Here is a 27,809-nt window from a genome sequence, read left to right as displayed (position 1 = left end):
TCTTCTTTTTATCTATGCCTGTATACGGTACCGTATATTAAACTCTGCAAGATAGGCCAGGGCATAGTCGGGATTGTACATTGTTTTAACGCAAGTCCCGCCCCAGGGATTGTGCCGGGATTGTCACACTGTAGCCCGGCTTGCGGGGGCCGAGTCATAGCGGGGGATGTACAGAAAAAATATGCCCCGTAGGCCGGGACTTTAACGGGGTCAGTGCCGTGGATGTCACGCTGGCAAAATGTACTTCCACCGGCTAAGTCCCCGCTAGTCCCGGTCCCCCTGGGCCGGGAAAGACTTGATAAGTGCATAAGAGAATAACATGTTATATTCCAATATCACTTACAACTATTATAATATTTATCACATTTTTATACTTCAAGATGCAGATCAATCCCAGAGCTATTCCAGTTGAATCCATCAACCCCTATGGAAGACATGACAATAATCTTCCACGCAGGGGGTGTAAATTGCTAATGGGGTTAGTTAGAATGTGAGTGGCTCTATTTGAAATCCCAATTACACCCAAATTACAAAAGTCAAATTCCTGCGAACAGAAACTCACCAACAAAGCCTATTAAGTTTATGGTATCATTTCTTCATAATATTTTTTTAATAGCACTGGCCTAGCACACATTTGATACCATACACGTTTTTCGTTTCAAATAATGACACATTCACTGTACTACATTGTATGCGTTTCATTGTGAATCAATCTCAAAATGAAATTTTCACAAGAAATCAATTTCCCTAGATTTACCTGGTATAATATTATTTTGACAATTTGCTAATTGATGCTTTTAAACACTGTTCAGGTATTGGAATATAATTAACATGTATTCTCCAGTAATATTCATAATAGTTTCTTCACATTGCACTAGACTGATTTCTGATCTCCCATATTGATCAATCTTTGAATACCTGCTGCTGCTTTAATCAACTATACTTAGCTAACGTACACAAGCAGTAGCCGCTTCTGGTTACGGCCGGAGAAGGGTGAAAATAAAGCCATGTATTTATTTAAACAGGTTTTAATCAAAGCTTAGAAATCAGTCTTTTGCAATCAGAAACACACAAGAGAATTCTCTACTTCTGTATCTCTTTTCTCTTAAATATATCAACAATAATATATCTTTAATTCTTTCTACCTATTTCAGCTCGACTAAGTTGACTAAACAATTTCATAACTGACCAAGCACACTCAATATAATGTGTATGGTCAAATATATTGGCACCCTGTATTAACAGTTAACGAGAAGACAAACAATCATGGTCCTCACAACTGTGCATTAACAAACTTTTTATGACTAAAAAAAGGGTATGATCCAATTTTTTTCATATTCTGTTTTCTAATACATTGAGGCCTACCATAGAAATAACAAGTTACCAAAATTTGAGACTCTTGGTGGCTTCAAGGAAGCGTATTACATAGCAACCTTGGACCCCGACGGGCCGACCTCAGGAGATGTATGCTATCTGGCGTCTACAAGCCGATCACCAAGTCATGTGACCACCGGTTAACCTGTGGGTCACATGGCTAGGTGTTTACCGCTCCACCTAACTTTATGATGAAATCCCATGGGCGTGGAATGAAATATCAAGGAAGAGATAACTGTTGTTGAGAGAACTGTTTAAAATCTCTATTTAACATTTGAGTTGTATTGCTATAGCGGTTTTGATATGGGAAGCAAAAACGTGTATACCAATGTTCTATAGGACTGTACATCCTTTTGTGGCCAGATCATCTACAAAACATAGCTAAGGTGTTACATTTTACTGGGGTAATGAGAAAAATATGAGCTTTCTTTTGATATCAAAATCTCAGCTTTTATGAAGAAAAATGGGGGATGAGGCCATCAATCGGGTCACACCCTACTGGTCTTCTAACAGCATTTTTGATTGGCTGATAACTTGAAATGCTTATTTCAGTTGCCAATTATGACTAGGCTTTAAACTATTTATGGTAAAACTTGCATTTACAGATGATCTTATTAAAACCCTCCTTGATTGGTTCAAAATTGGACACAATATTCATTTTGGCCAATCGGCAGGTAGCTCTCATGGGGTTAAAACTTCTTCGCACAAGATTGTCAATGCACAATTACTGAGGCACCAATACTTACAAAAAACAAATACTAGAAAAATAACAAATACTACTAGATATTTAATCTGCTTATATAAGGAATAATATCAATACAACTTTGCAGTGAAGACAAATAAAATGATTCACTCACCAATATGTTGATCTGTACAAAATTCACAAAAAAGAAGCAAATCGATATTGTATAGATGGAAATTGTTGCAACGTAATAATTTTTTCACTTTAAGCCTGTGAATTTAAAGGTGCACAAACAAGTGTACATGTATGACAACCATCCGGTTTAATATATACATTGTCGTTTGGCAGGAAAAGCCTCCTATGTGTCATTGGCCCCTGAACATGTATAAAGCAAAACCTCTTACATGGATGTAACCTTTTGGCAGTTTTGTTTACATATTCAGGGGCCACAATCACATAGGAGGTTTTTCCTGCCCAACAACGACATGTACACGCAGTGCTTTAAAACTGTGAATGGGCTTTTCCAGTTAAAATCCATACACTCCCACGGAGGACATGACCTCTAGACTGCTGCCCTCATTCGTCAACCGTCTGGGTTGATGACTGAGAGAACTATGTGAAAAAAAAGTGGCAGACTTTGCAATAGGATTCTTGTGGCATAGAGCATGCGCAGTTGTGTCCAAATTGACCTTTTGACCGAATTTGTTTTTAGAACTTCAGTGCATCTTGTCATAACGGCGCAGTACAACGACAAGGTACACAGGCACCGCTAGTCAGTCACGCTATGGCGCACAACCAAAGTCGCGATATGAACTGTAAGTTATTCAGTCGTCACTACGAAGCATAACACAGTACATGCACACTGTATTGAGTTAGTCTACTTAATCTCCCCAACAGAGTGTAGATTTCAAATGGAATCACCTATTCAGGTAACCCCCATTTGAATTTCACACTCCCTGGAAGATTAAGATCATGTCTTCCATAGGGGGTGTATCAAAACTGTTCAAACCTGCTTAAATTGCAAAAATTAACACCGCTAAAATCTCTCACTACACAGAATATCGAACTGCACATGACACCAGCATGATTGCAAATCTGAAGGAATTATGGGAGTTTTGGGGTACAAAACAATTTTGGACTTAACCTGGCAACATCTAATAATAAAAAAGCGTTTCCATGGCAACATGGACATTGCAAAATAATCTACCATTACAATATTATAATTAGCACAATATTTCCTAACATCAAATCACTTCCGATATACATTACAATTAAAAAATATGTAATTGATTCTTAAATAGAAGCTGATAATTTTTTTATTTCTTCAAATCTCTGACATTGCCAGGTTAAGCCAATCAAAATTTAATGGTCATGTGACCTTTGCACTTTTGACCTTTGGTTTGACCTCTATACCCTCAATATCTCCAGACAGTTATTGTAGCAGATTGCAATCCAGTCAGGTTGTGTCGATGCCCACTGTATTTGGTTGATTTCGCCCTCTGCCGTGTACGCTAAGATGGGGTCTTCGATGGCGCGAGGCATCTGCTGGATATCCCAGATTAATGCTTGATGGTCATCAGCTGAAATATGATGGTAAAATAAAAAAATTTGAATATGGGAAATGTGTTAAGAATTAGGCCAATAAAATTGTTTGTTTGTTTGCTCTTCGCCAACGACCCAAAAAACACAAAAATATGGGGGCGCTTTTTTGTGAAACTCGTAAAAAATTTGTAGTAATGTAATATAATGTAATGTAATGTAGTAATGATTTTTAAGAAACACTCTTGCATGTTACTGCTACATGTACCTTATAATCAACTTAAAATACAATCAAAACACCACATCAGGGGCTCAATAGCTTTAGTTACACAGTAAGATGTGGTTTCGCTTTTCATATATCAAAATGGTGGAAGTGCCCATGAAAAAAAGGATTGACCTAACGTACTGTCCAAATTGTTGCTTCTTTAAGGGCAAACAAACAATTTCTTTTTATTGGCCTTAAAGCGGCACTAAAAGATTTGTCACTACCTAACCACGCTTGCCAGTTTTATCTTGTCTCCTCAGCAGCCAGTTTGCTTCTGATCGATTGGCCAATAAGAACCACAGCTGATTATTTGACCGCGAGTTCAAACCAGACTTAAGTTCCTGGATCCCTCAATTTCTGGTATTGCTTCTAAAGACTTTATAGTAGAGTCAGTCTATGGAAGCAGAAACCACAAATCGCTCACTAATTGATAATAGCCCCTCCTGGCCAGATTCACAGCTGGGTATAATCCCTGTGTAAATCAAATGTCTACTAATCCCCCTCTCACTGATAAACTTGCCTTGTATTCAATGAGGTGTCTCAAATTATTTCTCTGTTTAGATAGGTAGACTCTACATAGTCGCTTTCTTAGCCAATCAGAAACGGCATTATACGTTGTTATTGTGTGGAATCACACATCACATTGGCACCTCATTCGCAGATCGGCACCTCATTCACAGATCAAGCTGCATAGCAACGCGTGACCCAGTTTTTATTATGTGATAATCAGGAGCAGCAGTCAGACACCGCTGAAGAACCTTCCTGAATACTATAGCAGTGCTTTCTTAAGGCTTGAAACACAAGTCATCATAGTACACCAGTTTTATCACTTCAGCATGTACACAGCCTACAAATGGAAGTGGGGTTCTGATTGGCCGATTAAAACACTTAATGAAAAATCGCTATCTCCTTCGCTGTACAAGCTGTGTAGCATTGCGTGATCCTGTTGTGACCCTGTTCTTCTTATGCAATAAAAAGGACAAGTGTGTCTGCAAGTGGCGAACTGTATTGCCATTGGTGGCAACGTAAAACAAATGATTGCCATTGATTAATTGGACCTAATATGAGGTTAATTTAGGGAAAATGGAACTTTTGATGGAGGGCACGGTGGCTCAGTGGTTCTGACCTTGGACTCATAATCTGAGAGCTTGCTCGGCGTGCGTGGGTTCGATTCCCGTCCCACCACCGTGTTGCGCCCTTGGGCAAGGCGCTTTGCCTCGCTTGCCTCACCCCACCCAGGTGCAATGGGAAGCTGTTAGGGGTAGTCACAGTCGTTGTACTGATGGACCCTGCGCCACTTGTAGGCTGCAAACGTGGTTCCGACATATTCTAATGACGGCGGAATAAATGTAAAAGCGCTTAGAGGCTGTTTACGGCATAAAGCGCTATACAAATGTCTACATTTATTTATTTATAACAAGCTCTCTCTCTCTATCATGTAGGAGTTCCAAATTACATGCATGCATCCTACTGGACACCCTTAATGTATATATTTGCAACACATATATCATAGCAGAGAGTAGACATTAAACAGTAAATACAGATTCATCAAGACTGTATCTTTAGCTATACTTAATCATGGGGAAACAAAAAAAGATGATCCAGAGCTGCCAGGATGAGACGAGCTGGAAAGTGCCACAACTCCGCAGGGATTGCCCAACCGTTATGGGAAATCTAAATCAGGAAGAGAGTATATCCATCGACATGACTGCTACAGTTAATCAAACTAAAGAAGTGGCAGAACCCATCAGAGAAGCTGCTACGGTTAATCACACTAAAGAAGAGGCAAACCCCACTCCTACCGTTCAAAATGAGCAACAACCCACCTGGGAACCAAGAGAGGGAATCAGTGCCAGTGCATTGATTGGTCACTCCAGGTTAAATAATAAATAAATAAATAAATAAAATAAATAAAACAAGAAGAACCCATCAGCGCTCCTACCGTTCAAAATGAGCAACTAGAAGAAACCATCAGCGCTCCTACCGTTCAAAATGAGCAACAAGAAGAAACCATCAGCGCTCCTATCTTTCAAAATGAGCAACAAGAAGAACCCATCAGCGCTCCTACCGTTTAAAATGAGCAACAAGAAGAACCCATCTGCGCTCCTACCGTTCAAAATGAGCAACAAGATCAGCGCTCCTACCATTCAAAATGAGCAACAAGAAGAAACCATCAGCGCTCCTACTGTTCAAAATGAGCAACAAGAAGAACCCATCTGCGCTCCTACCATTCAAAATGAGCAACAAGAAGAAACCATCAAGCGCTCCTACTGTTCAAAATGAGCAACAAGAAGAACCTATCTGCGCTCCTACCATTTAAAATGAGCAACAAGAAGAACACATTAGCGCTCCTATCCAATCCATTTCTATGGTGAAGGTCTGAAGTGAAGTATTGATTATCTTTCCACGTGACCAATGTTCTCTGCCAACAAGTCTTTACAGTAGTGCAACTCATTAAAAAAAACAATTTTTCTGACCTTACACAGGGCACAGGGTGACAAAGCAGTACTAATAGGATAGGAAAGTAGCCGGTTCGAACCTCAGTGGTGCACTTAACACAAGGCACTGAGAACTTCTATTGTCTCTCTCTCGAACAAAATGGGTACCTGCATAAATGCTGGGAAGGTACAAAAAATTGAACTTGTGCAGAGGAGTGGTAAAACCTCCAACAACAAGTAAAATTCAGGGGACATGTATGTAAGTTGCTGTTGAAAAAAGAACCTGAAATAGTCCGAGCGAACGCTTGATCAAAGCACTATCTTTTAGAGAACGCTAGGGATCGGGGAATAGGCTTTTTTTTGCTCTTTTTATGATGAAATATCATAATCCACTTCCGGAAATGTAATTGTTTTTTTTTTAATTTAATTTTTTTTTTTTTTTAAACGTTAAAAAGTGAGCTGTTGTAAACTGCTTATCCACAAAAATAGCCTGTTAAGTAAAATTTCAAAGTTTTAGGAGCCTTTTTTTAAAAACGGAATCCGTAAAAAAACGGAAAACTTACATCCCTAAGGGGAGTCTGGCCCCTACGCCAAGGCCCATACAACAAGGTACTACTCACCTGCTGTACATATATGGCATGATGAATGTGGCGCCCATGTTATGCTGTTCACACATGCCCTGTGATTATTCAGTCTTGCTACTGGAGTACATGGCACTCGCACATCCAATATTATCACCTGGTAGATGAACAAACAAACGAATAAAATAAATATTTTGGGATCCCAAGTCTTAAGTCTTAGTGTTTACTCACCTGCCGTGCATATATGACAGGAGGAGTGTGGCGACCATGAAATGCCGTTCACACACGCTCTGTGATTGCTCAGTCTCGCTACCGGAGTACATGGTACTCGAACATCCAATATTATCACCTGTCAAACAAACCCATACGGGATGCACCATTAGATATCAAAAAAGCAAGGGCTGGGTAATAAGCCCAATCGCCATTCTAACTTCCGGTTTTTGAGACCAGTTTTAGGACACTTTGACCTCTGACATATCGGGAAAATTGACGTAATTATTATTAATTTTCTTATTATTGTCGTAATGTTGATCATTAAAAATACTAAATAATTAATTTATAAAATACTAATATTTTTTATATTTGTTTTAATTATTGTAAAACATTTTAGATTATATTTTGTACGTACAAAACCAAATATTTCTGAATTTTTTCAAAGGTCAAAGGACAAAGTGTCCTAAAACTGCAAAAACTGTCCCACAATGCATTGCAAACTTCTAATGCCGATTTGGCTTATTGTAATAAAAAACTTATCGCACAATCTGAGTATTAACAAAAATTAAGGGTGGTCTTTACCCTGGAATTATGGAAACCTTTGGGCCTCATAACTTCTAAATTGTTAGTTTGAAGTGTATAATACATATATTTAGAATGGAAATGTCTTGATGAATCCATCTGTGCGGTCAAATTTGGGCCAAAATGCTCACTTTTGGGGAAAATCCCAACAAACAGTTTTTTGTGCTAAAATTTTTCGGTCACCGAAACAAAAAGTTTCTTGAGTAAAAAAATTTTTTTATTAATTTTTAAAAACTCAAATATCTATTCTAGGACCCATTTTTTTAAAAATTTTTTTAATTTTGACCAACTTTGACAATTTTCACCAAAATTGTTGAAAAATGCTCAATTTTGCAACAAAAAAAAAATCATAAAAAAGCCAGATTTTGGGCCAAATTTCAAATATTTTTGATGAATATTAATGCATGTCATGGTGCAAAAAATTAGCACAGTAGTAAAGATTTACTATTCTAATTGGTAATTACTCACCAAAGTTGGGGAAAAATATATTGACTTGAATAGAATGGACTCACTGAGGTGCAAAAGATAAATGATCACTGAGGGGTATGAATTTTTTTTCATTACTCTAATAATTAAACTACCCAGCCCCCAGTGATATATAATGGTGCATCCCTACATGTAAATAAAGGTTATGGAAACTTATTACTGCTTGCAACTAGAGTTCCTGCAAAGGTCGTATCATTTCAAATTGGCCATGAGCATAGATTAATAAACACACACATGCCTGTGCCCTCTTAAGCATACTTGAATACAGATACTGCATAGCTGCCTTATAGACAATTGGATAATTTCTACATTCTATATTGTACACCTTTAGAAGAATGATACCTGGCAGCTATTGCAGATAGGGCTTTCTTGTCCTAAACCACCGATATCTACTTTATCTCCTACATATAATATTTATGCTAAAAATACATAATGAGGATTTAGGGAAAGAATGCCCTATCTGCAATAGCTGCCAGGTGCCATATTTTTAAATTGTGTACAATTTAGAACACAGAAATTTTCAAATGACTTTTAAAGGGCAGCTATTGCAGATAGGACCTTCTTTGTCACTAATCCCTGGACATCTTTACTTAGGATTGCAGCTTACCTCAAATGAATCCATAGCCATTGTTGACAGATAATTTGGGTCTTGCTTATTCCATGCCAATCTCAGTAACGGATGGTGTTGTGGATCTTCGTAGATGATCGTTGAATGTTCGAGATGTCTCAAGTCGAACATACGCACTGAACCGTCGGCTCCTACCGATGCAAACATGTCCCGTCCGCCTCCCGCTCTGCTGAAAGCTATGTCATACACCTGAAAGCAACAGAACACAATCATCATGTTGAATTTGCAAGTGTGTCTTAATGGTTAGTGTACTCCCCTTTGGTGCCAGAGGGCCAGAGGACCCAGGTCACTGCCCAGTAATGGCTTGGGGAAAAAAAAATCAGAATTTAATTAGTAATGTCCGCAGATTAAATTCAGACGATCGAACAATCGGCCCTCATGAATATACACAGGGACTTTGACTGGTTGCACTCAGTCTGTTTCTTTCTCGTCAGTGATCTTGCCATAACTGCAATGTTTCATGCTAGCTAGGTCTTACCTCTTTGTCATGAGCGATGAGTTGTGTCTTGACATGCCCTGTCACCATGTTCACTCTTCCAAGCATCTGCCCTGTCTCCAGACCCCATATTGTACATGTTGTATCAATACTTGATGTGCCTAGCAAGTTTGGGTCCACTTCATTCCAGTCAAAGGATGTCAGTGGAGCGCAGAAATCAGAATTTTTGTTCTGTTGAAAAAATGATCCAAATCGCACTTGTTACAATATGGTCATTTTCATGGTAAAGGGTGTAACTTTGGATTTTTAACATTTTAATCCATGGTATTCTAATAAAGCCACAGAATTCCATGATTTTTGGCCACATAAGTCATCTAGTTAGCAGCTACCTTGGGTAGCATAATCAGCTTTGGGAGTTACTGCGTTCAGTTTTAGCAGGCTTAAATGTACCTAATATTGCCATTTTGAAAAACTATAAAAAACAGTAACATTTTTGTAAAACCCTGTGTTTTCTTCAGTTAGTTCATGGATAATTTTTCTTATCCTGAAAGTACAGTCATATGTTCAGTAAACACTGCCACATTAGATTTAATTGTGAACAGCCCTGTATTTTTGAGAACCGGACTTCGATATTTGTCGTTTCGGAGGCTTCATTTTCCGTTAACAATTGTTAACAAACTTTGTGGGTGTAGCTTTGGTTCATAATTCTTGGTTATTTCTTCACTTCTTCTTGATTCATAACAGTTGTTATCTTAACTTGAAATGGGTAACAAAAATTAGTCGATTTGCAAGCTTTTAAAATTTTTATAAAATCTTGACTTCAAAGAGTGTTTTTCCGTTAACTTTTTGAAGCCTCCGAAACAAACTGTTCAGCAAGCTTGTGCAAATATAAATAAAAGAGCTCATCCAATCTATTTATCAAAATGTAGCAAAGTAGATCCTCAAGTCACATGTTTTTAAATGGTGGAGATATATACAATGTATCACCGTTTGAAAATGGGACCCAATACAAACTTTCCGTTAACAATTGAAGCCTCCGAAACAAATGAAGCCTCCGAAACAACAATAAGATTAATTATCATCTATGCATATCTAAATTGGTGTGTTTCATACTGATATCTGCATTGTAATTATTACTTGATATGTGCAGAATGTCATAAATTAAAAAAATTTTTGACATTATGGTTAATGTTTGAAAAATATACTGATACCCAAAAAAGCCTGTTTCGGAGGCTTCACATGCAAAAAACACCATACTTAACAAATGGGTGAAAAAATTAACATGTGATAAATCTACAATATCTGCCGCATAGAATCATTGATTCAATACACACAAGAAAATAACAGCTTAGATGATCCCAACACTGCTGTTTTCAAAAAAACTACTTCTGCAATGTTTAACAATTGTTAACATGAAGCCTCCGAAACAAAAAAAATGACTTGCTGCGATAATTTAATTTTTGTCACAACTGAAATTCAATACTTAGAAGCAAAGCATGAAAATGGGTAATTGTGATATTTTTTACCTATTTTTTATGTCAACTTGTAGTAGTTAGCCAAATATTTTACTTTTATGATCACCTGTGTTGTTAACTGAAGCCTCCGAAACACAAATCGCTTGAATTGCCAATTCTAAAAAATAACTCCAATTTCTGTGAAACTTGGCTGGGAGGTTCCTTTCATCAAGTAGTATTTGTACATGAAGTTAGACATTCAAATTATTTTAGGAACCCAATTAAAACTTAAAAAATATGTTTCAGGTTTGGAAATTTCCATTGTAAATGACACTTGATGTTAAAATTTTCAAAACTGCAATTACAAACATAGCAAAACATGGTATAAAATTTAACTTATATCTGTTGACTTACTTTGGAATGGGATTTCACATGTATTACAGCTTTCATGTCATAGTTTTCTGACGTTATGTAAAATACATTTTTTCTTAGATTTTAACCAAAATGTTATGGAAATGTCGAATTTTTTATTAGAAATCAAAAGGTTTAAGCCTTGAAACATTATTTTACTGGAATTTTAGTTGCTTCTATGCATGATTTCAGTAAACAGAAACATATTTAAGTGGTTTGAAATTTTGACCCTAAAAATCAAAAGTTACACCCTTTACTGTGAAAATGACCATATATACTGATTTAAGTAACACACATCCCCTACATGTAACAGCCTCCAAATGTGGACGCTGTTTAGGACTATGCAAATGTGGTAGTCTGAATCTGTACTCAATACCGAGGATGTTTTCCGCCATTTTGTTTGTGTATTGTTGTGTGCATGGAATTTAACCTACATGTACATGTAGCTAGTAACTGCGGATGTTATATCGTACGATAAAGGGCGCATTTCGCAAATACAATATACATGCATTTGCAGTCATTTGTAGACCTCCGGAAACAATAGACGGTCCCCCATTGCAGAGTGGTCCATGGTTTAGATGTGAAGTGTGAGTATGTGTTCTTGTTTGCTGGCAAACACCTATGCCCCACACCATACATGGTAAATAAGTTTGATTTTAAAATTCCAAACATTTGTTGTAAAATCAATGGCAAAAATGTCAAAAACATGGTAACTGTTAGGAAAAGCTTTACTAGATTGACTTTCAATTAAAGATGACTGGGGAGCTCCCCCAGAACCGGCCCATTTCCCAGACCGGACTGGGCTACTATGTTGCTCAAATGTTGGTCCGGTGTGGGTCAGCGAGTCCAGTAACAGGCTGGGTCGAGATATTATTTCAATGGTCAGGATAATTCAGTTCAGGTCCAGGGCACACTTAATTACAAATAATGAAAACCTAATAAAACAATAATAAATTAGACTAATTTCAAAATTATATTGGCGGCAACCAATCAAAAGTACAATTTCGATGACCCTGCAGTAGACCAATGTATCACATCATCATCTTGCACTGAGTCAACAAGTGATAATGTGATGATCTTGCTGTTCTAAAATGTAACAATGGATTCAACTTATGCACTCCACAAGAAGTCAATGCTGGCTAATGCCAATTAGCACATGTTAACTTTAATGTAAATTCTGTGACCTTAAGACTTACATTGTTTAGAAGGCACTCTAATCTTGTGTCTGAGTCATTTACCCTCCATACTCTGAGGTAATCACCGCTAGTAGCCACTAAATCTGGGTATGCCCCTTTCTGTTGAAATCAAGAAAAGAGATCATAAAAGTATAACATATTTACATGAATGCATTATTGAAAATAGGAAAAAAAATGTTCTACATGTACCTAGGAACCAAGAATCCCAATTGGTCATATCTCAAGTCAAAAATTATTTCATGTTGTGGATTGCATTTGGTTTAGCTTGTCTCATCCACATTGTCTTTGACATGTGTTGTCACTTGTCAGGGACCATTCAGCATAATGTAATTCCTTTGCAAGAAACAATATATTTAATTCTTGACTTTGTTAGTCTGTGTACTAAGAATCAAGATTAATTCTTGCATTCTGCGACAAAACATGGTATGATTGCAATTTGTTATTATGTGAGAATCAATTTTGATTCTTGCAATAGAGTCTAGCAGGAATCATTTGATTCTCGCAAAATATTATCATAATGACATTGAAAAACACTATAATTGACACTAATTAGTCCCAAACAAAAATGTTTGGTAGACTCATAACCGGTGCGATCTTACCTTTCCGATGTTGATTAAGATACTTCTTGCATCGATCCCGAGATGCGGAAAAACCAATAGTCATTTTGTCCCACATAAATGAATAAATAACAAAACCCCGATCCCCGGTGGACTCACCCAAAAGGTGACGTCACACCATATGATTGTCCCTTATCCGACTTGGGATCCCCTACTCGAACCAAACTTGTAGGGGGTGGCCGGGGTCCGGGATAATCAACATCGGAAAGGTAAGATCGCACCGTTATGAGTCTACCAAACATTTTTGTTTGGGACTAGACTCAGTACACCGGTCGATCTTACCGCTTCCGATGTTGATTAAGATACTTCTTGCATCAACATCTGAAAGATCGATCTAGCAAGTAACCGACGGATGGAGGTACAAGATTGGTCAGCATCTGATCAGGGATCGGGAGCGGATAACGATGGTTTTCGCGAGGTCAGAAAATATTTTCCCCCAACGGTCGGGAAAACAAAAAGACCACGCGATCACAGACATAAACCTCCTTACTTAATAAGTTTGGTGGTTAAGAATAGCGACACTGGTTCTTACCATGCTGAGTATTCTGTATAGTCTGAAAACCTGGTACCCGTACACCACCGTATTATGATCGCCGAACAATGTCCCGGTAAACCTCCCCGCCCGTCTCTGATTACTAACGTAAACGGAAGTATCGTAGAGAAGGGCGAAGGTGGCTTCGGGACACCGCCTGCTAGATCTCCTCAAGGGACAACCGAGCGGTATACCCAAGATGATGAGATAGCTCGTGTCGAGTGGGTGGGGACGCGAAACCTTCGCGATCCCGGACCCCACCAACACCTGGACCAGCCATTGCGACAGCGGCTGGACCGAAAGGCTCTGTAAGGGTGATGAATGCGGTCGTGAGTCCCTCGCAAGGCTTGTGTTCGGAAGAAATAGTGCTGCAGCGCCTTATCGGACACCCCAGCCTATCTTTGGCTTCAGCCAACCTTGCCCAACCCTGGGGATTGGAGAGGGGCGAATGTCGGTATGCACCGCGCCCGTTCAGTAGTCACGAGAACAGAGCGCCCGAAACAGTGTCGCTCCAGTGTTTGTGAACACGGAAGCTAACCTCGAGACCGTGTGCAACTCAGCACCGCCGTCCGAAGCCAACGCCAAACCGGAAAGCCATCTTGAGAGTTACGTATTTAAGCGTGGCTTTTGACGGAATGTCAAAAGGGTGACCCTGAAAGTAATCTAAGACTGTGTTGGGATCCCTTAGGAGGATCACTTTCCTTTTTGGCAGACACTCGTTGAACATACCGTCGAGGCGTAGACTAATAAGGTAACCATCGGCTATGATAGTCGACCCGTCTCGAAACCTCGGTGAATGGAGAGGACAGCTGACTTATAGCTGGCCCCAGTGGCCCGCTGAAGTCTTGCTTGGAACTTTTCTGTCAGAAACTCCGGAACTAGCAGCACAGAGGCTCTAGCGGGAGAGCTATTTGTCTCATTGCACCAAGCGTAGTATGGAGCCAGACTCTGGCTATACGTACGGAGGGTAGACTTCCGTCTAGCCCCGGCGATGAGAAAAACAGCTTCTGATGAAAAGTATCCCTCCGCTGCTGCGTTCCTGGTAAGGGCCATGCAGCTAACTGCAGGTGCTCTAGTGATAGACTGGTACCTCCGCTCCGGCATCCGGAGTAGATCTGGTACTGGGAGTGCCAGCGGCCTTGCCGCTAGCAGAATGACAATGCAGTCTTCCCACCCGATCTTGGCCACCACCCTCATGAGTAGTGAGATCGGAGGACTGCATAAGCTGTCATCCTCCCCAGTCTATGGACAGAGCGTCCACGGTGAATGCTTGGGGTCCGCGACCCTTGAGCAGTACACCGGCAGTGGATGATTGCGATGAGATGCGAACAGATCTTTCGTGGGGTGGTACATCCCTTGAAGATCGCCTGAGCGACCTCATGAGCAAGGGACCATTCTGCTGGTCCCGACACCCTTCCTCGTGACAGATTGTGCGCGAGGATGCTGGTGACGCCTGCGATGTGTATCGCTCTCATCGTAATCTGCCTGAACTTGCACCACCCTATCAGGTGTCGTGCATGCAGGCTCAATCGTGGTGGCCCGGAGTCCCCTTGTCTGTTGGGGTAGGCTACCACGGTTGTGTTATCCGTCAGGACAACGGTATGTGATTCCACGATCACCTCCTCGTGGCGAGGAGGTTGATGTGAAACTCTGTCTCTATGGCCCCCATAGGCCCGAGACGGAGTCTCCGTGGATGTGGACCCCCAGCCCCGTTTTGGCGCTATGGTCGTCTACTACGTGACATACCGGGGTGCAGGAAACCTGACACCCTGGGTCAAATTGGGCTGATGGGTCCACCACCAGAGTTCCTCTCGCACGATCTCCGACAAACGGAACCGCGAGGGATATTGGTGATGACGACTGGGCCTGCAAGCAGGCTAGAAGGTGTAGTTGGGTAAGCCTAACGTAGAAACGGCAGTACAGTACGAGGTCTACCATACTGGCCATTAGGCCTACCACCTTCATCCATGCCACAGCGGGTTTTGCCCGAGACTCGCCAAGAGTCAGGCACACCGCACCATGTTCGCCACCCGCTCGGGTGAGAGCACCGCGAACCCCACCGTGAGGGTGACCAGGGCCACAACAAAAAGGGGTGTCTGCGTCGGGACCACGCTGGACTTTTTTGAAAAAAAAAAAAAAACCAGGGTCCCGCACCCTACGGACTATCAACCCCATGAGACCCGTAGTCTTCAGTGGAGTGCGTCCGTGATATGAGCCAAACGTCCAGGTAGCAACTGATGTTGACACCCCTGTGCTTCAGGTGCGCTGCCACCGCTCTGACCAAGAGTGTTAAACACCCTGGGAGAGATGGACAGGCGGATGGCGGTATCAAAACTGGTAATTTTGATCCTGTACCTAGAAGCGCAGATGCCTCCGATCTTGAGAGGCGATTGGCATATGCAGATAGGCGTCCGAGAGATCTAGCGATGCTGTTCCCATGCCCCTGATGGGGCAGGCTAGCACTGAGGCGAGAGTCCCCATTCTGAACCTCTTGGGCCTGAAGAACGTGTTCAACAGCCTGCGGTTCCGGATGGAGCTCCCGTCGCCGGTCTTCCTCGGAGCCAATGGCTCCAAGATCACCCGTAGAACGGGGGGCAGACCGGGACAATCGCCCGCTTCGTGAGAAGCTGTGTGATCCCTGTCACGAGTGCCCGACGCTGGGGGCCGGCTGACGGCACTACTGTGGACCTCTGAAATGTGCAGGCGAATGTCGGGAGACTGGGTTGCCAGTCTGTAACCCCCACTCACCACTGACCATACCCAGGCGCTCAGAGAGATGGTTTCCCACCTCTGGGTGAAAGCCATAAGCGGTCGTCCACTGGGAGATCCCCCTGTGGAAAAACCGCTGAGCCCCCCAGGAATGCTCTGCCTAGCTTCCCTTGGAAGAGCGCTTGCTCTTCTTCGGGCTTGCCAGCTGTTCCTGTGCTACCTTGCGCCTCCCAGAAATGGGTGCTGCAGAGGTAGTGGGCTCGGTACTGTTGGTGGTGCACGGCCTGCTGAAGTCGGAGCTCCTACCCATGGTAAGGGCAGTTTCCGACTTCTTCAGAGTGCTCCGGTTTGTAGCTTCTTTGCACGGTCCTCCACCGTGCGCAGAAGCATCCAAAGAGAAAAGGACCATGCCTTTCCATCGCGTTGAGCGATTGGAGTGGCAGGCCCCACCCCGGCGCTGAGTGGACACCCTATGGGCTAGGCCCATGGAGCCGTCGGTGCGGCTAGCTGTTAGCACCGCTAATAGGCTCACCTCGGGAAGAGCTCAGATGTTGTCTGGCGTCGCTGACGACATCTGGGTCCCTCTCGGATCCCCTCAGGTAGGTCCCGTGGTCCTCCCGCGTTACACGCAGAGGAAGCGTGCAAGCACGCGGCGCCATAGCTCTACTGAGCTCGACAGCCGTCACGATATCTACCCGTGAGGTTTGCGGGAATGAGAGTGCAGGCGTCCCCTGTGAGGAAGCAGCAGCTGAGCATCCTACTGAAAGGATCCCTGGTCCTCCTCCATGGACTCCCCCTTAGGGGGTGTCCGGAGGAAGATCAGTGCTGTTGCTCCCCTCGCGGGGCAGCGGGGAAGGTGATTGTAGTGATGTCACTACGGACTCAGCTTCCGACTCCTTTCCTCGCCCCACAGTATCCGTATCATGCTCCGGCGATGACGGTAACTGAGGACGGGCATCTGAAAGCGGGTAAGAAGGCATAACCACTGTGTGGCTCGCCGACTACCTGCCAGCAGAAGAGGGAGTACTCCCGCAAGACCCTGAGGTATCCGCCATGGCACCACTGGGTCCGCATGCTCTCGCAGCCGTCGTCCTAGCGCTAGCAGCACAGGGCCTACCCTGATCAAGATCTGGGTTAGCCCCATGCCGGCTGGCCTGGTCAACAGCTGATGTTGGTACTGCGTAGCCATCGCTAGGCGACACGTGCCACGGTGCGAGGCCGTGGAAGAAACACCCTGCGGCGGGTACCACGGGGCATACCCAGCCGGCAGCTGACCCTGAAAGGATCCGCCACCAGGGTAACCCCATGGTACTGCAGTACCAGCACCGCCTCCCCCCCTTGTTGCCACAGAGACTGTGGCGACTAAAGCGGTGCTGCGGTACCGGTGCGGTATCAGCGTGGGTACCGTGAGGGTTCCGGCTGTGTACCGCTGTATCGTGGTTCCAGCGTAGGTGCCCGTGAGGGCTCCGGCTGTGTACCACTGTACCCATGCCTCACTGCGTTCCCCGCAAGGAATCAAGCCGTGTATATGGGTACCCGCTATACCGGCTGTCCCTTGGCTAGAGGGAGCTTGCCTAGTACCACGGGTAGCTGAGCGCAGATACCCCGATCAATCACCTCGCCACCTGAATAGGCAGCGTCAATCAATGGAGCTATGCCCCGTTGATTTGACAGTGATCGATCAAGAGAGGGTAATGGACCCATTAACGCAAATGGATCACCCACGCTCCGCTGGCTCTCGAGGACATAAGTGGGTTGTTGATCAGCTAGGCTGTTCAAGCTACTTACTGTACCCTCTAGAGCTTAAGCCCAAGGTCGCTGTGTGGCGGACCACTCACGGCAGCTATGGGCGGATGCATAGCGGCTACCACTGAAGTCAAGCCGTAGCTCGTCTTTGTAGCTGCCACCGAATGCACCTGGGTCGCTGTCCCGTGAGAGACTGCATGAGCCCAACCCTGAATAATCGCCAGCCAGTCCCTGTGGACAGCCAGCAGCTATTCTAGGGCCCAGGGTATCACTCGGCGGTCCCGCCATGGAACGCTGCCGTGTGACAACCCCAGTTGGTTCTGCTAAGACCACACCCACAGCGTTAGCCGCGGTATCGTCTCTGCTGAACCCATGCATGCTAGGGTTCAACCCAGGCAAGCCCGGGGTACCCTTGCATGCTGCCCGTCGCTGGCTACTACTGTGGCTGTTTGAGCCCGTAGATATGCCTGCAACAGGCGGGTGTCCTCCTGCTAAAAACCCGTGAGGATTTTCGCTAGAGGACTGGTATCCTCCTGCTACAAAACCCGCTAGGGTTTTCGCTGGTGGTTACCGCTCTGCTGCCTGCTACTTTGCTCCGACGTATAGTCAGTGCTTTCGCTGGCTGCTGAGCCTTTGGACGCTTAGCAGTCCCGAAGGAACCGCCTGCTTGTCCGGGACCGGAGCCCCCTTAAGCAGACCTGCCATGACCCATAGGGGCTGTCACAGCAGAATCTACCGTGACGACTGGTATCCTCCTGCTGCAAAACCCGCTAGGGTTTTCGCTGGTGGTTACCGCTCTGCTGCCTGCTACTTTGCTCCGGCGTATAGTCAGTGCTTTCGCTGGCTGCTGAGCCTTTGGACGCGCTTAGCAGTCCCGAAGGAACCGCCTGCTTGTCCGGGACCGGAGCCCCTTAAGCAGACCTGCCATGACCCATAGGGGCTGTCACAGCAGAATCCACCGTGATCGACCTTACCAGTGCCCTTGGTAGATTTCTTCTTCGTCTTATGGCGATGACGGAGCCTATCCCAATCGTCAAGCTGGAACTCGGAGAGTCCTAAGCAAAAGAAAGACATCTAGAAGATCGTGAGCACTCCTGTGGGTGAAACAGAGCGGGTGTGGGTCCCGCTCCGTCACCAGGGAAGGGCAAGCCCGACAGGGCCGAGGCGAAGCGAGGAGAAAAGGGGGGGGGGGCACTACCCCCCCCCCAACACGCCACTCAAGCCCAGTAAGCAAACCTGAGCACGGAGGCTGGTCGCTAACGTTAGTGGTAAAGTAAGGACTGGCTAACTTTATTACTAAAATGTCAGACGGGTCCCTACCAATCCCCACCGTATGAATATCTGATTAACTCGTCTTATCGGACGGTAATGAAGACATAACGATAGAGTAATCACCCTAACATAGCAACAATAACCTACCGTACATGAAATACAATGTGTATGTACAAACATCTATTGTAACTTACAGGCTGCAATGGTTGTTTTACGTGGGAAACAAAATGAATGGCGTCAACGAGCGGCCATTTTGAATTGCTCGTGTGTCCCGTATACAAACGGAGGCACGATATGTAGCTAAGTTTTGGATCGTTTTTTGTCACTTTTTCGCCAGAAAATGCCGTCAAAACTATCCTCAGCCGAACACTACCGGTTTGGTTTTACCTAAGGTGTGAAACTACAACCGTATATCTCGCCTTGGTCGAGAAATTGATACACAGTGCTATGAACAATCGATAGGCACGCGTCTGTGTCAGTCGGAGACCAAGGAGGATAAGGACGATCATATGGTGTGGCGTCACCTTTTGGGTGAGTCCACCGGGGATCGGGTTTTTTTGTTATTTATTCATTTATGTGGGACAAAATGACTATTGGTTTTTCCGCATCTCGGGATCGATGCAAGAAGTATCTTAATCAACATCGGAAGCGGTAAGATCGACCGGTGTACTGAGTCCTGTTAAATACAAAATCGATTCACAAACTTCTGCTGAAATTTTAACTTTGTAAACTTCTCTGTTAAATTTTAAAACCCTTTTCCAAGAAAAACAACACAGAGCATTGCAGTACTACATGTATATGTGGTACACCACATATTGAAGTACTGAATTGTCTCATTGTATAATAATTTGTAACGCAGGTCATATTGGTATCGGTATTTTATTTTTTCACATATCGTGGCCAAACGGCCAAATTACATGTAAAATTACAATTTGAACATTAAAAATATTAAACACTTTAAGAACTTTTAAAAGACATCAAAAATTGCATCAATAGGGAAAAAGTATTAGATCAGAAAAGCACCATATTGCACACAAATATTAATTTAACCAAAATACTATTGCACTTTGAAAAACATCAAAATATACTTAAATTCAAAACAAGTCAAAAATATTATAACAATTGCACCAGACTATAAAAAGCAATCATGGCAATGAAGAACAACCCCAAGAGGAGATTACTGATTTAAAAGATTAACAAAATATGGGATATAGGGCTCAGCCGAAAGCGCTCAGTCCTGGCACGGAATTGGGAGAAATTGTGGGAGTTGCGCAAATTGCGACCATGACTCTCAAGTCTGGTAGGAGGGATGTGATTAATGACTGTGTTCGTTCATTTTTAGGTAGCTCTTCAGCAAACCTACGACAGTGCACCACCCTCCTATCAGAAAGGGAGTCAAGTTTACAGTTGAGCAGCGCATCATGATATATGAACTGTAATCTCCTCCCAGGATTGTTCTACTGTACAGGCTCTTTTTTGAATAGACTCAAGGTCTTTGGATTGTTTAATTGAAATAGTAGAATGCCACACAACACTGGCGTACTCGAGAATCGGTCTAACATAACCACTGTAAAGAACACTCAGCTCTTCACTATCAAAGCCAAACCTCTTGAGGGACCTTAGCATAAACAACCTCTTATTGGCTTTTTTAAGCACATGTGTTATTAACCTGGGTGTCCCACTTGAGGTTGTCCTGAAGATAAATACCAAGGACCTTAGCTTCTGTGACGTATGACAGTGGTTCTGCGCCGATTCTCAAGTCGCCAGCCTGGGGCTTATTTTTACTGAAGCATACTTGGAGGGCCTGACATTTGGAGGGATTTAATTTGAGCAAATTACCCTTGGACCACGCAGTAAACTGATCAAGATCAGATTGTAAAAAGCTGGAGGGTTGCGATCCATTTACATTCTCTGCAAATGTCAGGTCATCCACATTTCCAACAACTAGAAGTGGAATTTTTAGCAGCATCGTTTATGAGAATCTGAAAACCAATGGGACCGAGTTTTGTGCCCTGAGGTACTCCCCCATGAAGTGGAACATACATGTAGTCTGAAAGAGTGTCATTAAAGCGAACACATTGCTGCCTATCATGAAGGAAATCACAAATCCATGGAACGATGGACCCACAGACTCCCAAGCAGATTATCTTATCAACAAGGATGGTATGGTCGACTAAGTCAAACGCTTTGGAAAAATCCGTTAGGACCACCGTTCCAACATTGTGACTTCCTTCTGCGCCTTGATCGATGCAGATGGTGAAAAGGCTAACAAGGTAATGGGATGTCGAAACACCTTTAACATTGCCAAATAGGCGCTCATCAATTTTATGCTGAATATCATCGAGGACCCACCCAACAAAACCTTCGGCAACTTTAGCAAAAACAGAGGTGAGTGACACTGGTCTCAGTTTTTCAATAGTGGGGGGTAGTTGCTTAGGAAGGCACAACTATTGCTTGTTTCCATTGTTTTGGAACTTTACCTTCTGAGTAAGAACTATTTAATATATCAGTCAGGGGCACACTCAGTTCATATGCAAACTCTTTTACTAACCGGGGAGGAATTTGATCAGGCCCCGCAGCTTTGGCAGGCTTCAGTTTACCAAGCTCAGCAAAAACCTCCCATGGATACAACTGAGGAGGTTTTTCAGCAGGTAAGTAAACAGGCAGATGCCTAAAATTTAAAGGGTCAAGACCCTCAGATACCCGAGCAAACTTGGTATTGATGGCATTAGCTTTACCTTTCAAGTCAGAATCGTCAATACCTGGGATGTCCATGCTGAGCTTAGTTTTACTGGAGTTGGTAACAACCTTTATTTGCTGGTGCCATTTTTTAGGTTCAGTTTTCTGTAAATTGCTGATCCTATTAGCATGGTAAGACTCCTTGGCCTTTTTTATTTCACGTTGAACCTGATTTCTCAGTTTACGCCACAGATCATGGTTACCTGATGCAAATGCATCTTGTCATTGAGAAATCAAGCTTTTAATGCGACTTGTAAGCCATGGCTTATCATTAGAGTGCATTTTAGATTTAACAAGAGGAAAACACAAGTCAATAGCCTGTTCAAGCATTTCATAGAACACATTGCATTTTTCTTGAGTATCCATCACCAGACTGTAAGATTTCATGCCAATCCTGATCTTGAACCCACACCCCAAACGTTCGTAAACCAGACTCACGTAATGGACGAGAAACATGGATCTCTTTTTTGTGTTTCAACCTGTTGTGAACACTTGTCTTCCACAGGACACACAGATGGTCACTCTTGCCAATTGGTGACAAAGGAACAGGTTGAGCACGAGCACTCTTGTTTTCAAAATATTCAAGTTTACATAATGGTGCCTTTGTCGATTGCTTTGAAATAAGTTGCGGTTTAATAGGCCTGCCAAGCTACGCAATTTTTCCTGGAGTTTCCAGCAACATACAATTACAGCTAGACTCAAATGAACCTCTCCAAACTAACTATCAGTATCATATAAAATTACAGCTAGACCCAAATGAACTTACACTGTCAGGGATCCACATAATTTTGGTGGTAGGATACGGATGGTCAAATGTGCATCTTCCTTCAAATTCTGATGTGTCCTCATTGAGAGCTACTATTTGTACCTGTAAAATACAAAAAAAAAATGTTTATAGTTTTTCTACCCTGGCTACCTTTCCTTCTAGCTTCATTCACAGAAGTTAATCCTCATGTTCTCTCTTTTCAGTAGTTTCAGTAACTGTAACTCAGTAATCTTTATTTAACATTATCATGACATTATCTGATTACTGAGTTACAGTGCACCCTATTGGGGTCTGTTTCACAAATAGGCTTATTCTGGCCATTACCGATTGCCAAAACCTTAAATTCTTCTTTCTCTAAACCACATAAATAACTTACGCTAATGTAGTACAATATGTGATCTGCAGAAACTCCGGCAAACTATCCGCATATGGATGTCTTGATATGAGTGCTTTTAAGCACTCATATCAAGACATCCATATAAAAAAAATCATCAAATTATACCATTTAAAAATGGTATAATTTGATGCTACATACATGTAGCTTTCAGAAAAGGAAAATATGGGGTTCACCATGACAAGAAAGATGCTAATTTTGTTGTTGTTCCAGGGGTCAGTTCCATCCTGTATATTTCTTACCCACCCTGTATTATGATGTTATACTTTACTGATTTGGCATCCTTGCAATACCGTAAAAACTCAATAGTTAGCATTATACATGTTGTATATGCTTACTATCAAGCGCTTTTAAAAACATGAAATTGTACCAAAGTGCAGCGCTTTACCAACTGGGCTAATGGGGTTGAGACACAAATTTGCAGCTTTACTTGTTCGTATAACTATGTGTATGGATGATTTGCTCAAAACCCTTTACATTTTTATGGATGGGGCACTTCATGTTTGCATGTTTTAAAAGCACTTGATAGTAAGCACATATGCTAAATATATACTTATTTCAGTGACTCAAGACAAGTGGTATGTTATTTATGATTTGAAAAGAGGTATTTATGTACCTCATTTCTACTATGAACCCCTGGTCTTGAATCACTGAAATTTCAGTGAATTGGATTCCTTGCCCCTATAATAAATTCATATACATAACTTTTGCAGTGTGTAGTTACTTTTTGAGAAAAATGTAAAATTAGTCACAAAATTTATCAGTGGGTGTAGTACCACCTTAAGTACATGTAGTCAGTAATTGTTTTAGTTGTACAAATTCAGCATTCAAAGCTGTCACTACATGTATTGTACATACCCTTCAGGGTTATAGCTCTATGCAAATTTTAGTGCCGGGTGAAATTTATATAAAAATTTTGATACTGATTTTTATACTGATTGTTCATTGATTTTGAAACATGAGACTGGAGTGCCGGGTATTTGGGCTCAAAATTAACTTGAGTGTCGGGTGGAAATTAAGAGTGCTGGGTGGGTCTGCCCGCCACCGCCCAGCGTAGCTACAACCCTGATACCCTCACTAGATTTGAAAAAGTAACCAGTAGTTTTGACATGCTGACATGTGAATTTTCACATAGGCCCTATTGAACAATCCTGCATCCACCTGCTCCACATCCGCCTGCTCCTCCACCCCTGGCATTTTTCATTTCAACTGATGTGATTTTTTTACTGAATAATGTATTTAGTCGGTTGGTGTCATTTTGTAGATAATTATGTTCTTTTTCAAATACAAAAACTCCCAAGTCAATTGGACAACAACTTTGAGATTTATACCTCAATATGTAAAGATGTGTCAATGGAGCAGCTGGGTCGGGGGAGCCGGGTCGGGGGAGCCCCATAGGATTGTACACAAAATTCTGAAAATATGGCAAACTTCAAACATTTGTATCTTAAAAAGTACAACTAGCATGGACCTCAAATTGCACATATATCATCCTGGATTGTAGATCTACTTCATAGTAGATCAACTGTAACAAAAGATGGAACTAATTAATTACCTAATTAAATGCTAATTAAGACAGTTTTCCCTATGTACTGTATGTTACTGTGCAAAATGTGCATATTATGCTCCGACATTTCTAAATGGACTATCTCTTGCCCAAGTCACCCTGCTTATTCAAAAGTACACCTATTTTTATGGAAATTTGATGAGGAATTCAATTATGCTATTAGTTTTAGTGCCAGAAATGGAAGAAAAAAGTTTTGATTGATAAATGTCATAAAAATTGACAAATTATTTTACAATTTTTGACCACCCTGTACATGTATGTTTAACGCAAGGGATACCAAACTTTTTCTTCCTAATTTGTTTGAAGGACCCATGCAATGTCTTTCTGAATCCATATTTATTTTGAGCTACATAGCTTTCAGAAAAGGAAAATTTGGGGTTTGCCATGACAAGAAAAATTTTAATTTTGTTGTTGTCCCACCCTGTATATTTCTTACCCACCCTGTATTATGACGTTATACTTTGTTGATTTGGCATCCTTGTAAGTTGTAATATAAGCTTTCCAGAAATATACTTATAATGGTCTAAAATGTATTCAATAAAAGTTGTGTTGAATTGAATCAAAATTGGTGATATTTTACTCATTTTACATCATGTTACACAAAAGATGACCAATTCATGACATGCGACCAAATTAAAATTTAAAAAAATTGTTTTCATGTCATACTCTATTAGTGATATCAATAGAGTATGACATGAAAACAAAGTATCAATTTTCATATTAAAAACACAAAACACCGTATTCAATTTTTAAAAATTATTTAGGTCAACCATGAACGATCCTACATTTTTGTAGCATTTAGGTCTAGGTCCAGGGACACTACAAAACCGAAAAAATTAAAAACTTAAATTTTGAAAAATGTTCACCCAAAAACGGGGTGGGACTATACTCGTGTCAGTACGGTATGTTTAAAATGAGGTATCAACCACTGCTGTAGGATATGGGGTTACGGAAAGCCAATCAAATTTGTATGGCAATTGTCAGAAAACTGTGAATCCCTTTTTGCATGTACCCAACTTTTGACATGCAACCACATGGACATGATGTAGGTGTTGAGTTTAAAACACATTTTATGGGCCGATGAAGAAGGGAAACTTATTTTGCGAAACAGACCTAAATAGGGCGCTGGGCGCATCATATCTGCGGGCCCAGTAAATGTCAGTACCGGTATGTTAAAGGATAGGATAGGCAGGTCTATCTTTTCAGCTGTAGGCCTACATGTACTGAAAACTTGCTTAGAAGCAGGGTTGGTGATTTTTTTTCCTACAAAAATTGATTTTTCCTATCAGGTAAAATCAAAACATAGTCAATTTCAAAGAAAAAACCTTTCAACTCAAAATGGACAGAAACCCTTTCTGACAATTATAACTAATATAGGGTAGGATTTGAAGGTTTGGGTGTGTAAATTTAAGTCCTTGACCTTGAATAAATTCATCAGGTCTGTAGATTATCCATAAAATTACGGTAACATAAATATTTTTATCTGATCAAAAACTTCTGGACGTTTCATCAACCATCGGTTGACTTTATTAGCGGTGATGATGATTGATGAAACGTCCAGAAAAACGTAAGTTTTGACTGGTCTTGATCAGATGAAATTCTTTATGACTGTATGTGTAAATTTAAGATTTGTGTACAAAAGTATAGGCCATAGTGATGTTAATTTACCGGTAAATTAAAATTGGCGGTAAATTACCGGTAAAAAATGGTAAAATACCGGTAAGTGAATTAAGTAAATTATAAAAGAGTTAACATGAACCATAAAAATTCCAATTCTTTTCATATTAAATGCTACATAGATACTTGAACACAGTCCTGTTTTGTTGAATATACCTTTCCAGATGAAAATCAGCTTCATAAATAAAGCTGAAGTTGAAAGAAGTGACACAAAAGTCACTAGTACATGTATTTACGTACATTTTTAGCAAGTGTTTCAATGTTTTCTCTCATAACAACACACGGACACAGAGGCTGTCTAGCCACTGGCACTGGACTATTCATCTAAGAAAACTATACATTCAGTTTTTATGCAATCACATACATCAGGCCATGTGGGCAAAAACTGGGTATTTATAAATTTGGGTGTGTAAAACACTCCCTACATGGCTGGCTGCCTACATGTAAGCCTTTGACAAGTATTATTTCAGCATTCTGGCATTTGGAGATGGAGTCTTCTAACAAATAAAAAATTTGAAGGAAATCGTACATTGCAAAAATATTAGGGCTTTAAACATGTAAATTAAGCTTATGACACGCTAGTCCGAATAATCAGTCCCAGCAGAACAAAATATTAATTTCTGACATGATCGTGTTCTGGGTCTGAACTGTTTTTATAAATATGAAATCTTAATGGCAAATTGGACAAAAGAAGCACATGGGTCTACTTGACAGCTTTTTAATCCCTATTCATGTTACGTGAATCACGCTATTGGGGACCATCCTTCTGATACTTGAGTGTTTGGACAAGCGGAACAGTCTTTTGTCTACCCCCGTGTCTACCTCTCTTACAGACGGGATCAAAATTGTCATCCTCGCCGAATAGGAAAGAGAGCGTAATAGTAGGGCACTAATGGCACGCTTATCATTAAAGTGTGATGGTCAGTGTTTATATGCCGGGGGTGCATTTTATGTATTAGATTTAGACCCCCCTACCCAAGGCATGCCATGGCTAGCCAACAATGCCCCGGCCCGGGCCTAATCAATATGGCTGCATGATCATGCTGTCTGGCACTGGTCTGGGGGCTTGGTGTTACATCTTGAAGTCTCTTTAAGTGTCCAAGATCTTTTATGTGAAGTCTAAAAATAAATACAACATGCAAACCATGTGTAAATTTTGTGTGAATCTTGACAAAAATCAAAAGCTTACCTTGTTATTATATTCTTCAACAAAACTACCGACTGCTAGCCGAAATCTTTTGTCCGGTCGGACGCTCCAGTTCATGCTATATAGCGTCCATGGGGCCTCATATTTGTAAATCTCCTTCCTCTTTCCTGAAAGGCTTGCCATCTTGTCACACAGTAGCAGATTACCTGCTACAAAGTGTGAAAATGTGTTGTTTTCTTTCCCGAATTTTTCCCTCTATGCCAACTAAACAATCAATCAATCACAGATATTGGGTTTCTAGAAACACTTCATGTCTGGGAATTGGTGTCTCTAAATTATTCAAATCATCCATCTTTAG

The 27,809-nt window shown here is 41.8% G+C and overlaps 1 protein-coding gene across 2 annotated transcripts; it reads right to left on the bottom strand.

Annotated features, from left to right (window-relative positions):
• Window positions 1-1,397: 1,397 nt before the first annotated feature.
• LOC140137429 (DDB1- and CUL4-associated factor 7) lies at window positions 1,398-27,758 on the bottom strand. Of its 2 annotated transcripts, none has more exons than XM_072159079.1 (7): window positions 27,494-27,758; window positions 22,667-22,768; window positions 12,286-12,384; window positions 9,267-9,455; window positions 8,768-8,977; window positions 7,111-7,228; window positions 1,398-3,636 (listed from the first exon to the last, which is right to left on the bottom strand). In XM_072159079.1, exons 1-7 carry the CDS (start codon window positions 27,632-27,634, stop codon window positions 3,464-3,466), a joined length of 1,032 nt encoding a protein of 343 aa, XP_072015180.1. In that variant the 5' UTR covers window positions 27,635-27,758; the 3' UTR covers window positions 1,398-3,463. The 2 variants fall into 2 exon arrangements, with proteins under 2 accessions (XP_072015180.1, XP_072015179.1); XM_072159078.1 differs by lacking the exon at window positions 7,111-7,228 and adding an exon at window positions 6,919-7,036 and having other exon boundaries at window positions 1,399-3,636.
• Window positions 27,759-27,809: the final 51 nt, after the last annotated feature.

The sequence above is a fragment of the Amphiura filiformis genome, chromosome 17 (assembly GCF_039555335.1).
Source record: "Amphiura filiformis chromosome 17, Afil_fr2py, whole genome shotgun sequence".
Classification (NCBI taxonomy): Eukaryota; Metazoa; Echinodermata; class Ophiuroidea; order Amphilepidida; family Amphiuridae; genus Amphiura; species Amphiura filiformis.
The sequence above is the reverse complement of the archived record's forward strand: the minus strand, read 5'-3'. Positions and strand labels throughout refer to the sequence as shown.